General features: G+C 42.2%; 1 protein-coding gene across 15 annotated transcripts in view; it reads left to right on the top strand.

Annotated features, from left to right (window-relative positions):
- auts2a (activator of transcription and developmental regulator AUTS2 a) overlaps positions 1-15,020 on the top strand; it is a 298,303-nt gene that overhangs the window by 270,414 nt on the left and 12,869 nt on the right. For all 15 annotated transcript variants that reach the window (XM_077504573.1, XM_077504581.1, XM_077504580.1 and 12 more), the window contains one exon: positions 12,719-13,304. In XM_077504573.1, coding sequence (XP_077360699.1) covers positions 12,719-13,304 — 586 coding nt within the window. The remainder of the gene's footprint in view (positions 1-12,718; positions 13,305-15,020) is intronic.

The following is a 15,020-nucleotide window of genomic DNA, read 5'->3' as shown; positions in this document are numbered from 1 at the left end:
TGTGCCGTGTAGAAGGGAACGTAACGGCAGCGCGTATTCAGCTTTTCCACTCTGGAGGGTGGTTTCAAATATTTATATATCCAAGAAGACCCTAAAACACCGTCACCATCTAAACGAAAGGCACCTCTAATATAATCAGTACTGATGGACTGTCCGTCAGTCAGTCACTGACGGTCGCCTGTTTTGCTGACGAATGGCGAGAAACTTGACGGACTCAGCACCGACGGAAGCGGGTTTTCGTCCATCAGTGTAATCGTTACTAACCGGGTCAAGTATCGACGGATCTCTCAGTCCATGGACAGTCCGTCAAATTCCCACTTCTGACTGTCCTAAAATAATATTGACGAAGTGACGATCGAAACATATTTGAAACTAAATGACGGACTTGTGATTCCAGTTCAATTCAGCTTGAAAAAAATGACTGACAGTGACGGAAGGGTGCCCAGGGTGCTGCGACCTTCGTGTTTAACTTAATTGGCACTACAATATTGCACTGTTGAGATTTTTGCCTCAAAAATATAATTAAATGACGAATGCCCAACAGTCACTGAGAAAAAAGTGCACAAACAGGCACTTGAGTGGTGACTTAGTTTTTAAAGCTTTTAAAGAATTGGTCCAGTTAAAGAGTCTTTTCTGTTTTTCTGTCAGCTTCCGGGGACCCGGAAGAGGGTCAGCGCCGTAGAAGTGAAAGTGTAAACATCGCCTTTTAAAGAGACAAAGAAGCCGAAAGAGAAAAGAGCACAAGGGCTCTGATCAGGATTGATGAAAGCAAGGATTTAATTGCTCCCACAAGAGAAGGGGTTATCTTTTCTCCCCCCCCCCCCCCCCCCCCCCCCTCCTCTCCTCGTGCACTCTGTGGTTCTCATAAATATGCAGGACAGAAATAAAGCTCTGATGAGCCGCAGGGCGGATTAGAGAGAACTACAGAGCGGGATGGTGGTTTGTTAGCAGGACTTCACAGATCCTTTGCATGTGTTTCTGCTCTGTACACACATAGCCTGGCTTTCATTTGCCTCAACCCACATTTTATTATATTTCCACAGGCTACTATTACATCCAGACCCGGAGTGCTAGAAGTTGTGATAGGAGCTGCCAAGGCTATAGGGCAACATTGCCTCCTGCGTTTGATGTGATCTCAAGCTAGCGTCGAGGCGTAGGTGGAGATAAATTGTCGTATGTTGAGTGATAGTAAAAAGTAAATGTTGAAAGATTTTCTTTTTTTTTTTTTTTTTTTTTACTAAACCGAGTTCAGTTCTTTTCACCTTCAAGTTCTTCTTTTCTGGCGTAAAGCCACAGTTCTTCTAAGCCTGCCCAAACTCATCAATGTCCGTCAGGCTGTCACCATCTGCTAGAGATTAAGCTGCTCCTGGTGGGAGCTATTTGATTTCAGGGTTTCAGCATCAACTGTCGAGCTCGACTGTAAACACTTGTAGAAAAAAAAAGAAAAAAGAAATCCCAGAAGGGATTGCATTTGCGGGCCTTTCAAGCCAAAAGCAAACAGTCAGTTGTGTCTTTACACGCTGTATGTTTTGTGGAGCCGTCAGCATATTGAGACTGGGGGTTGTGCTGGAGCATTTAATCCGGAAAGCCATGTTTGGAAGCGTTTTCTCTAAACTCAGTGTGCCGTGTGGTTTTGTGATGTACGAATCCTCTAGCCGCGCCTGACACTAGCCAGCTTGTCTAAGCCCGCGTTCTCTCTGGATAGAAGACCGTGCACAGAGGCCGCATTGTTCCAGTAACCTAAACCTCGACCAGCCGTTACCCAAAGGGGGATATCGAGTTGTGTTCTCCCCACAATTCCACAATCCTCACTTAATCTCCGAGGCTTGACAAGAAAGCAGGGAGGCAGCTGACTGTTTAGATGGCAGGGCGGTTCAAATAAACAGCTCAAATCCCAACCAGCGTCCATGAATCTTACCCTACCCCCTCGAAAAGTAACGCAGCCCGCAAAGCTGCGACTCGTCTCACCCGAGCCTGCCAACAGCCCTTAGCTAATTGGAGGTGTTATCGGAAAGCACGTGGATTTGGCCATGCTGAAGTTTCCGCACGGAGAAAGCGAAGGAGGGAGGAAGGATTCAAACGATGGACAGACGTTACTTCTCAGTGTGTCCTGCTAATCCAACAGCCGTAAAACCTGAGCAAGGGGGTAATGGCACAGCACTTGACATGCACAAAAACACATCAGCTTCTGCTGCTGCTGAAGAACTAAAACGTGAAACGGCTACATGCAAATTGATACTTGTCCAGATCTTTGGATATTTGATCCATACTGTCACGCTATTAGCACTCTGGTATGAGTTGCTCTTACAATCGACACGGGCGGTAAATCTAATCCTCGCGAGCTTGCTTGAATGTGTGGTGTGGATGTGTAAAACCAGTTGGCTCCATTTGAAAGCCAGTGAAAGAAGCCCGAGACTGATGACTCTCTGGGGACACATTTCTCTTTTTTCCAGCCCTTCCAAATGCTTTTCTCCCCGGCGAAATCACGGCGGTGTCAGTATGTCAGCTCAAGCTGTCACTCAACGTATTGCTGCGAGCCAGTTACACTCACTCTGCCTGATGGCTCACAGGAGACAGGAAGGAGCTGGAGAGCGAAGGGGAAAAAAAGAAAGGAGGCATTTTCTACATTCAACACTCAAGATTAACGGTGTCTCGACACCCTTAGCTGCAACTGGAGACTCAAAAGAACAAAAATTTGGTAACTAAGGCTGCCTCTCGCCTGAGAGGTTACAGCTGCGCAATTAGCCGTCCTTCCCCTGACCAATAAGCCAGCGTAGTTCCGTCACTTGGCTGCACAGAGCACAGGACATCATTGATGGTAATATTTCTTTTTACGTACAGTATGCATGTTTTTCAAAGGAATAAGGAAATGTGACATGGGCGCGTGTTGTGTTTGAGGTTTGTCGGCTGATGTTGACATATTGACATTACACACAGACGCCGTAGTGGCCAAAAGGAAAATATTCGTACCTGGTGGTGGTGGGAAATGATTGAGTTGTACTGGCATGCGTTTTGGAGTTTCAGTATTTTGAGTACTACGTCGGCAACAAGTCCATAGAATTCACACAGATGTTTCCGGTCTTCATAAAAAGTCCATTCTCTAAGATACTTATGACCCTTTCAGAATTTATTTGTACCCTCTATTGCTGGAAAGTGGAGACTGCAACCACTCAATGGATGGATGGAAGGGTTGTCACAGAGGCGATATTTGGTACAATTTTAACATCAGATGCCCTTCCTGACCTAACCCACCAATTTCTATCCGGGTTTGCCACCAATAATGGCACAGGCTTCCCCAATCCTGATCGTTAAGGGCGGGAGGGTTTTCAGAAGTTTCCATCCTCCAACACACTTGATTCATACAATCAACTCATCAGCAAGCGCTGCAGAAGCCTGACAACGATCCTGATCTTTAGAATCAGGTGTTTTGGAGGACAGGAATGTCTAAAACCAGGATCAGGATTGGGGAAGCCTGGTGTGAAGAATTCTGCTTTTGGATCCAGTCCACCCATAACCTCCGTGGGCGAGATTTGATGCTGTTCCTGCAAATATTAACTTGAGTATTTGATGGAATAGTCGATAGGATCATCTATTCGATTTTGTTGACAGGAAAACTCTTGATATTTCTTCATACAACATCTACCGTCTTAAATTGTATTTGCTTAAGTGCCTAACTGACAGAATTGGAACATATCAATGACAAAGTGGGGGAAAATATATATTTTGTAATTATTATTAAGATAATCGTTGGGTAGGGTCTGCCAAAGTTGCTGTCCTACAGCGGTCTCTGTTCACAAATACTTTTCACTTCTCATCAGTGTTGTGAGGAATCTCATCAAACGGTGTACGTCCATGTGACATGTTGGGAGTCAAATAGTGTGACACAGCTGCCATGCCTCTGGGTGTGGATTTACACCAGCGTGGCAATGTTTGCCAGCTATTTGCAAGCGGTCAGAGTCGGGTCCTTGTTACATGCCGCTGTTATTTCAACACCGGAGTATGACTGAGTTAGATCCCTCAGTTGTGGTTGACAAGTGTTGCCCACACAGTTTATTGCCATGCCAGCCTCTGCATCCACACATTGTGGGGATCACCTGTGCCAACTTGCCTGTCATCGAGAATGTGCAATGTTTCTTCCAGTATGAACTATGACTGTGTGGGGTATAAAGGCCTCTTTATCAGAGTGCAATGTAAGCGCACATAAAAGTTTGGTGTGACCTCCCATAACACAACACATGAAAGAAAGGTTTGGGCCTATTAACAGTGTTGCCTGTATCTTTCCTACTATTTCATGTTGTGTTATATACTTTGTTAAAATACATTTAAAAGTTGATTTCTTATCAAGGCCAGGTCAATTCTGCACAGACCTTCTGTACCATCAGGAAGTGCTGAGACATACTGTACGTAGCATTTCGTCAATCGGGTTGGGCAGGATCCATTGTGTCTTTCTTACATCTGAATCTTGTTATGCTTTGTGGATCCATAAACAAATACGGAGTAGTTAAAACAAGGGTGCTACTTTTGTTTTTACTCTTTATGTGCTGATGAATCATCTTTAACAGAACTCTGTTGGTGGTTCTTCCTGACAGTATATTGTGGTAGCTTTCAACCGAAAATGTATATTTATGTGCTATTCCCTATTAGTATATGTGATAATAGGAACAAATTGTGCCAGCAGTCACCAAATTTGACTGTAAGAATGTGAATCTGCAATTGGTATTGAGGAATTGAGCTAGAGACCCCAAATTGGGACGAACTTGAAGCGATACAGGAGGCGCAACTCTTCAGCGTCTGACCCACTCCAGAATCATGTCAAAAGTTATTGCTCTTAAACGTTCAATTATATTGAGTAATGGTCAGCTCTCCCACTATGGGTATCTATATCACATTTTCTTTCAAGGGGCTTAACCGGAGGACTTAGGAACGGGGAAACTCAGTCCAACCTTGTGCGCACATAAAGATACTCCAGGGGCAAACATTGAATCCGCTGTCAAAAGCGGCAGATTTTCCAATTGCTGTTGGCAGATACAGTTCGAACTTAGAAGTCATCACAGGAGAGCGGCTGTAATCAGAGCTACTGTGGGTGGAAGAGCGTTGCCGCTTGCAGTAAATGACTTCATTATGACGCCGAAAGAGGACATAGCGCACTTGCCCTAACCAGATTGTATGAATAACTAATGGAAGGATACTTTTTAATGTCCTAATCTAAATGAGTATGTTCCTTTTCACTTACCATTGCGAACAAGTATACAGTATGTATAACTTGTCTGTGATAAGGCAGCTACTTCGACATATACTGTAAGAGGAGCTTAAAACATTCCCTATTTTATTGAGCCAAGTCTATCTTTGAAATGGTTAATGTCACCATACCATAACACAATTTCTATATATACACACTTGCTTTATGTTTCACAAGATTCAGGACTCGTCTGGACTATGGAGCTAATCTTGAATGACTGGAAATGTATAAGGAAATCACGTGAATAAATTGGAAATCTCTAGACGTGTGTTGTGAAAGCAACGAATTGGGAGCGTTTATGGAGGATATGGAACAAGATGTGGCGTGAATAGTGAAAATCTGTGCGTGTAATTGACACCCAAATGCCAAACAGAAAATCTGTGGGGTCGCGTGCATGGTCTATATTTGATCCATTTTCAAGAGAAATAAAAACTCCTGCGCGTGTTTCTTAGCTAAACTGCCCATCAAGTGTTCAGAAATTAAGTAATTGTCTGTTCTTTGAGTTAAGTCTGTTCCTGCTCACAAATGAATACCTGTCAAATCATAACCTCTCACCTTTTGTAATTTGTGTTTAATTAATGGCTTGAAATATGGACATCACCACTGCCCCCTATTGGTATTTTGCTCAATCATCACTTGTTATATAGCAGTAGTTTTTTTGTTACTGTGAGCTAATACCAGCATGCTGTGATTTCCTCACTGAAAGACTGCACATGTCAGACTCTCCCAGGCGGAATATTTGGCTTGCTCCCTCTTCCATCACCCCTGTCCCCCCCAAATATTTTTTTCGGATTAACTTCCCCACCTAACCCTCTCTCTCAGCCACCCCCTGGGAGTCTTGTCCTAATAAAACATCTCGTGTCAAAGACCCTCCACATAGCGGGATGTCCAAGCTGTGTAATCCAACACGCCTCCCTGCGCTAGCATTTAGAGAGCTGCCGACATGATAGCAAGTCTGGGAGGACCAGCAGGGGAGCGTCCATCATTGGCTCACCTCAGCGCCAAGGACCCCGTTCTGGGGCATTTGGAGTATGCTCGCTGAGAATGCGATGCGGTGACACACTAGGAGAAGCAGTGTGTTGCTCTCAGAACAGCTAATGCTGTTAAAGGCTTCTGAGATAAGGAAAGGGGGATAAGGGGATAATAGTCTGGAGATCCCCCCCAGAGGCTTTGGCTATGAGATCAGGGAGAAAGCTTCTGCAGATAATGTTACTGACACAGGATTTCAGCTTCTCTGGAAGCTGATATCGCCAAGCACGAGTGCATCGTTTAGCCGCGATGTTGCGAATCTAAACGGTCGTAGCTTTTAGCATGGCCGGAAACATAATAATGAATCACGACCAAACTTGACATTGTGAAGGCTCTGAAAAAGCCGCACAAGTGGGTCTAAATTTAAGGAAATGAATGCCCCGGTTGATGTGCGGATTTGGACGACATGGCCCCTCCCCGCTTTGGGCACCAGAGAGGAGTATTATAACATCAGGGGTCTCAAAACAACTTCCAATCGCAGCAACATGGGAGCTGAGCTCAGCTGTCATCCGCTAATATGAACTCTTGGGTATTCCTCTCAGCTGGCAGACTCCTCTCTGTGAATGTTCTGACTCGGACACATTCAGTATTCATGCAAAGGTCCAAGGGTGAAACTTTCTTTTAACTCATTCACTGCCATTGACGGAAAAAGACGTCAAATGATACATTTTTTTGCTGGGCTGGCAGTGAATGTGTTAAGGGTATGTCTACGGCTTTCTGAAAGGTTTTCATACCTATTTCCACAAACATGGCTGTCCAGTACTCCAGTTGCTAGCGCCATTTTGTTGAAGGAAAACAACCGCTTATCTTTTGAATGTCATTTGTCAGTGGGACAAATAAGTAACGCAACACTGCTAGACTTTGCTGGTGAATGGTCTTCCGGACAGTGTGTTATCGATGTATTTGCACATGCCTAGACTGAAGTCATCTGTTTTTAAAGATGAGAATGAGCTGAGGTAATAAAAAAATAAATAAAATAAAAAAGTGCAGCAGCATCCGCCGGACATTCTGTGGCACACTTAATAGTTGGGCAACATAAGCCATATGAGAAACTCACTTTTATTGACTGGGCAAATACAAACTCTTAAATGATTAACTCATTTACTTCCAATAACGAATAAATACGTTTTTTTTATGTTCTTAGTGTCCCATAGACGTATTTGTTTTTTTGTTTTGTTTTTTTTTATGCTAGAGCATACAGAAGGCTTTGATGCAGCCTCTCAACTGCAAAGAACGGTTGCTGAAATGGTAGTTATTACACAAACGGCCAGCAGGTGGCAGCAGAGCAAAGGAGATCAACCAGGGCCATGTAGAAAAAACAGCTAAATTACTTGCAATTTTAAATATATTTGTGAAAACTGATGAAACTTAGCTCTCTTCTAATGCTAATTGCTGCAAAACGGAAACAGATAGAAACATACCTTTTTTTCCTGATGAAAGAAGAGACTTTAATCTTTCTTTTGATAGGTTCCATGCTTTTATAGCAATAGAACACAATATTCTGTGGGCCTTGCAAAATCAGTCAAAATCCAGTAAAACAGCCCGGAGCGAACGGGATTGCGAAATGTGAAAATGGCGGCGAGTGAATGAGTTAATGGCATCTGTTAATCTGCAATTTATTTTACTCTGGAAGTGCAGGTCATTGCGAAGACTGTTTTTAAGGTAGTGAGGAATGGGGGGAAAAAAAGAAATAAGCATCGGTTTAAGATGCATCGATGCAGATTTTTTAAATGATATATTTTTACTTAGAAAATCTGCATATTGCTTTGGCCGACTTGTGCAAGGACACGAGTGAGATCAGGACCTGACGGAAATTAGCACCTGCTTGTTATTGTTCTCATCTGTGCGGGAATGAGTTTTGCCTCTGCCATGAATGCAACTTCAGACTTCATTAAGAACTAATAAACAAAGGCCAATCCCTCACCAAAGAGACCCCGGAGCCATATGCCGCTGTCTAAACCACTGTCAGGACTTGCAATTGAGCCGTATTATGGTGTCAAACACAATATGGAAGTAGTTTGCCAACTAAATGGTTTCCAGACAAAGCCCAAAAACGTTTTTTTTTTTAAAACATTCTGCATAACAGGGGACTTGGAATGTATTCATTTTTTTCCCTGCCAAAATCCATAAACCCTGCCGAGTACGGAGATAGATTGTAGTTCAAATTTACTGAGACGTGCGGGATGGAATCTTCAGTAATGACCATGAATCATTTTGCACAGCGCGAGGTGTAATAAATTCCACTTGACCAAACAGTCTTGGTCCCGTTGCTCATTGTTTCAGTTTTCACGCTGAGACGCAATCACATGAATACAATGAAAAATATTATTTGTTTTACAAAGCTGCCATTATCAGGACGAATTTTCTACAAACGGTTATATTTGTGAGACGGCAGTAAAACATGTCTCTGGAGAAATGTTGATTTCTGAGTAGGAACTTTGCATGGCAAAACGAGGTGGAATTGTCACGTTTGCATTTCAGGATCGGCGGCACTTTTGGTGTATTTCTTTTCGAGTTGGTCAACAAGCTACAGCAATGTTTGTCAATATTCAGTGTGTCATTAGCACCACAAGGATTTGATAGGAATGGAAGAACCGCAATGCCTTTGGGGGCAGTACTTTGAGGTAGAAATGGACGGGAAGCCGTGACAGCAACGGATCAGTCCTTCTGATGTCGCACGGGTCTTTGTGAGGCATCAATTTGTTCAGATTGTCTGCAGGGCAGAGTGTCAGTTGTCATGTCCACCCGCCCTCACATAAAAGACAGACATTAGCAAAGTGGTTTTGGCTCAAGTTGCTAATGTATTTTTCAAAAGGACAGCTGCTGTCCTTCCAGTCACGCCTTTTAAACACGATCGCGTATTTGTCAATCATTTATACAGGCCGAACTGTATCAAATGAGGACAATGAAATCGGATAAGCAAGCTTTATCCCCCTCGTGTTCTGCATCAGTGATTTAACGTTCCATAGTGCATGTCTCGCTTGCCTCAACCTTTTGTCTTAGGGTCATACTAAACCACAAAGAGTATCTCAAATCATTGTGATTTTGCCCATGCATTTCTGATCAGGGATCTTTTGGTCAATTGTTAATCATGTATCAATATCAGATGCTACAGAACTGTCCCACTCATATACTCCGTTTTGTAGCAATTAGCATTAGAAGAGAGCTAAGTTTCATCAGTTTTCACAAATCTATTTAAAATTGTAAATAATTGAGCTTTTTTTTCTAGATGGCCCTGGTTGATCTCCTTTGCTCTGCTGCCACCTGCTGGCCGTTTGTGTAATAACTACCATTTCTGCAACCGTTCTTTGCAGTTGAGAGGCTGCATCAAAGCCTTCTGTATGCTCTAGCATTAAAAAAACGTATAAATACGTCTTTGGGACACTTAGAACATTAAAAAAAAAATGCACTTACACGTTATTGGGAGCAAATGAGTTAATCACTTGCTTGACCCAGACAGTCTGACAGGCCTCACAAAGTGTCAAATCTGAATTCAGTCTGAACCCAAATGAAGGACTCAAAATACAGAAGAACCAAAGTTCAAAATAAACGTTTCTAGAATAAAGTAGTAATAAATTAATCACGCACAGGGGAAAAAAAAGACAGTGGCAAGGCTACAAGTACTTACAAAGTACACATTATTTGGGCATGGCATAGAATACAAGGTTTGGAAGTTGTAACTGACAGAAAGCAGGTAATTAAATACAAACAAATTGATGAGAGAGCGAGACACACCCGTACAAGTGCCTGAAGGGAGCTGATTGGTAGACACAACAAACACGTCTGATGACAACGGTTGTAGTCAAAAACCTAATGACGAGACATCAACAAAGATATGAACAAGGGGCAGGAAAACATGACTTAACTTGAAATAAAACTAAAAATCTAAACAAAGTCAACAAAAACTCAGATCATGACACAAAGCCTCGCCAGTCAACTTCAGCCTCCCCACATTGGCTTCATTCCCTTGTGTAACGCTCTATCAAACGCAATGCCCCTGAAATGTTTGAGAAACACCACCGAGCCAAGCGGGAATTGATCTTATTTGTTTCCAGGGATGGAGAAGACCAACAAATGAACCCTTGTGGGAGAGAAATTGCCGCACGCGGCTCTTGTACTCTCCTGCTCCGCCCTGGAGTCTTCATTATGGACAGAATAGACACCGGTCTTTGAATTAGCGTGTTAGCGCATTCTCAAAACAAGAAATGGACCACAAGGGGGTTGAAGGTGCAAGCAGGAGACTTGAAAATTTGGGATTTCCCCACGTTTAAAGTTGTTTACCAGCTACGTCTTTGACCAGCTATTGCATTTTTAAGTAGATTAATGTAGTACAGATCAAGATTATTTTAGTTGCACTTGATGTTTTAATCAAGACCACATCAGCCACGACCAAGAGTAGAGTATCGTATCGAGACTACAGTATCGAGAACAAGACTGAATATATCAAGTTTTTTTTTTTTTTTTTTTTTTAATGACCAACATCTTTTTCTTTTTTTTTTTGTCATTACGTTTGCAACAAAAACAAATTCTGCTATGTAGCTTTTGAAATGGTGTGAAATAAATCTCAAATCTAAGCAAATTAATTGTTTCCGAGTAAAAATGATTTTGATTCCGAGACGAGACCAAGTCTCTTAACTCATTCACTCGCCGCCATTTTCACATTTCGCAATCCCGTTCGCTCCCGGCTGTTTGACTGGATTTCGACTGATTTTGCAAGGCCCACAGAATATTGTGTTCAATTGCTATAAAAGCATGGAACCTACCAAAAGAAAGATTAAAGTCTCTTCTTTCATCAGGAAAAAAAAAAAGTATGTTTCTATCTGTTTCCGTTTTGCAGCAATTAGCATTAGAAGAGAGCTAATATAACAGTATTCGTCTATCGTTGTTTGTCTCTTTTAAGCTAGCAAGCTACATCCTGATTCCAGGGTAACAATTGTGATTCTCCACCATTTAAAACACACCGAGGGACACCCACTACATAATGTTAAGAGGTCACAGAGAAGAATAGCTAATATAGGCTGTTGGTCCGTCGGGACGCCCTCCAACAGAAGGCATCGTCAGACGTCAGCAGTCAAGATTTGTTGCTCCAGAGGCTCATGGGAGATGACGGCGCACACACACAAGCAGTAATTAGCTCTCTCTGGGCCTCAGGGAGCGCTAGTGGCAGGACGAGTGGGGGCTCCTCCCACTACGCCCAACCTGTTAAAAGCCTTTTGCTGACAAAAGAGGTGCGGCAGTAGTAACCCAGTTGTTCTAGGCTGTCACAACGGCCTCCTCCCTCCGCACTGCCCGCCTTCGCCACTGGGAATAGAGTGTGCGAAAACAATGCCTACAGAACCTCCTCCCATTAGCATTCAAATGCGAGGAATTAGCTGCCCCGGGCACGTACGTCATTCTCATTTTGTGGAGGTAAAGGTTACGATTCCTTTAAAAAAAGAGACATACTATTTGTTGCACAAGTTAAAACACTTCCCAGGTGTCTTAATGGAATGTTTGACATTCTTCGGTCAAGGCCCAAGAATTATCGCACACTTATCCTGATTTAACACACAAAAGGCGCATTGTTGAAGTTGAAGTGATTTTTTGTCATTTTGTCATCCCTCCCCACTTCAAAATGGAGGAAGGCGTTTACACTACAGTTGTTCACTGGGCCATCTCTACCAGGGTTATAATAATAATAGTTTTGGAATTTTCAATATTGTTAGTTTTTCTGAAATGTGTTTTTTAAAAATGTAGTTAGTTTTAATTAGTTTTCAGAGTGGGTTAGTTACATTTATTTGGTTTCATATTTTTAGCCTTTAGCATTAGCCTAACCCTAACGCTTCGCAAGATCGGTTTTCTTTTTACCTCATTTGCTCCCAATAACGTGTAAATACGTTTTTTTTTAATGTTCTGTGTCCCAAAGACGTATTTATACGGGTTTTTTTGTTGTTGTTTTTTTTAATGCTAGAGCATACAGAAGGCTTTGATGCAGCCTCTCAACTGCAAAGAACGGTTGCAGAAATGGTAGTTATTACACAAACGGCCAGCAGGTGGCAGCAGATCAAAGGAGATCAACCAGGGCCATGTAGAAAAAAAGCTCAATTACTTACAATTTTAAATAGATTTGTGAAAACTGATGAAACTTAGCTCTCTTCTAATGCTAATTGTTGCAAAACGGAAACAGAAACATACTTTTTTTTTTCCCTGATGAAAGAAGAGACATGAATCTTTCCCTGTTTTTATAGCAATTGAACACAATATTCTGTGGGCCTTGCAAAATCAGTCAAAATTCAGTAAAACAGCCGGGAGCGAACAGGATTGCGAAATGTGAAAATGGCTGGGAGTGAATGAGTTAATAGCAAAGAAGAAGTAGGAGCATCATTTTAAAATGAGGCATTTTGGAATATTAATTGTTCTTTCTTCGAGGGCTACTATTGAACTTGTTTTGTTTTCTTCTTTTTTACGCAGTCCCAGAATTTGGCATCGATGCGCTCTCCGCCAATGGCAGCCAGGTGCCTCACGGCCCAGGCCTCGTCAAGGTGTCAGGCCTAGAGCGCAGTCAAGAGAGGAGCCAGGAGAGCTGCAGGGACTCCCAACCTCCTTCATCCAGCACCCCAAGTCGGCCTCTGCTCCCCCAGTCCCTGCCCCCGCCTCCGACGCAGCCCCAACCTTTCCTCCCGAAGTCCCCGTCCTCACGGAAGACCCAGCCAGTCAACACTACTCAGGCGCCGGCCTCCAGTCATCCACGCACACTTTCGGAGGCTCCGCCCAGCCCTCAGACTCGCGCAGCCGTGCCTCTCGCCCAGGACCGCAAGCACTCGCCGACGACGCCCCCTCCCCGGTCCCAGCGCCACCCAGAACTGCTGTCCCTAGCCCGGTCTCTACATAGAACCGGGAGTCATCCACAACCACCGTCGCCTGCTCCTCTGAGCCACCACACTCAACAACAGCAACAGCAGCAGCAGCACAGCCAGGCAGGGCCTCAGCGGCCCCCTTCACGCTGCCACCCGCGGCCCCTTTCTGCTTACAACGTCCTCAACCTCAACGGTCACAGGTAAGACGGAGCATCACAGCGCAGCAACATATTTGTTTTCAACCAAAAATGTACACATTCGCACACTTGAAAATCCTTGAAAAGCACTTCAGCAACAGTTGCACATAATGCTCAATTATTATGTCACCATCAGGGAGAACTTTAAGGCAAGAAGAGTTGACTTGGATTTAGACTTAGACTTAGACTTAGACTTGACTTTATTGAGCCCTTTGGGATGGCTCCCTCTGGGAAATTTACATGTCCAGCAGCAGTGAGAACAGATAATAAAATAGAAAATAATTCAATCAATAAATCAATAAATAAGGTTCTTACACCAGAGATTGAATTAATAATGATAATAATAAAAATACAAAAATAAATAAAAATTTAATCAATCAATAAATAAGGTTATTCCACCAGAGATTGAATTAATAATAATAAAATAACAAAATTAATTTAATTTTAATTTTAAATCATTTATTTTCATTGTGAGGATTATAATTTAATTACGTACCACTTTTTGGCGCCTGCCTGTTATGTTGGCATAGCTAAATGTTAAGATAAACATTGCAGTCCATCTTAAATGCTGAATGTCCTCCATAGTTCTCAGTTTCGTTTGTGTTGTGTTCCTTTTTTTTTTTGTTTTGTTTTTTTTGTTGAATGAATGTTAAATGACGGAATTTACTGACGTTGCGATCTCCACCCAGCCAACACAGTAAAAGCCAGCTGACAATTTTACTGTTCCAAATCGCATTGTGGGAAGCTAAACTTAATTATCCTGCTTTATGGAAATTACTTGGTGCCGTTTGTTAAATTCCCCCCAAAAAATCAGTTACACAAACATGCGGTTTGAATTGCAGTCAGGATGCAACAGCTCAACGGCATCAATAATATCATAATGGTGTAAAAATTGATACAAAGGAAGACGGCCACATTTGAAACAGCAAGAAAACGTTCTGTCATATTTCTTGTCAAACATTTTAAAATTTGGCCGCAGTAGCCCATTACATTTTGATTGTTAATATAAATATAAACATTTACGGTCAAACCTCGGTTTTCAAACATAATCCGTTCTGGAAGGCCGTTCTAAAAGCGATTTGTTCGAAATCTGAAACAGTTTTTCCCATTATAATTAATGTAAATGATTTTAATCCGTTCCAAGTCAAGTTTTTTTTTTGTTTTTTTTTTTACTATTTTACACCATAAACTGCGCTGTATACTGTTTACCATAAATAGAAAAGGGTAGAAATACACTGTTTTATTTAGATATCCTATTAAAATGATGGGAAAACAATGCAAACATTCTTTTGTACTACTTTCCTCTTTTCTTCACCAGCTTTACCACTTGCGCTTGCTTTCTTTGGACCCATGATTAGGGGCTAATACACGATGCAAAATAAAAAAAAAAAAAGATTTGCATAAATAACAATGAACAGGTCTGCTCCGAACAAACTTTTTGGACGAGTTCTGAGACGTAAAATTCTCAAATTTTCTGGTCAAAAAGCGATTTGGTTGATAATAGAAGCATTCGAAAACCGAGGTTTGACTGTATAAAGGAATGTTATTTGTATATATTATTCTTTCTTTTCCTTTTGTTTTCTTGAGTTTGTTAACAATATAAATGGGAATCAGATTTACTGGCCAAGTATGTCAATAAAATGCATAAGGAATTTGACAAACTATCTGAGAAACACAAAAACCTGACCTGATCTGAAGCCTGGCTGTCCATTAATTAGT

The sequence above is a fragment of the Festucalex cinctus genome, chromosome 18 (genome assembly GCF_051991245.1).
Source record: "Festucalex cinctus isolate MCC-2025b chromosome 18, RoL_Fcin_1.0, whole genome shotgun sequence".
Classification (NCBI taxonomy): Eukaryota; Metazoa; Chordata; class Actinopteri; order Syngnathiformes; family Syngnathidae; genus Festucalex; species Festucalex cinctus.
Note: the sequence above shows the minus strand (reverse complement) of the source record. Positions and strands in the feature narration are given on the sequence as shown.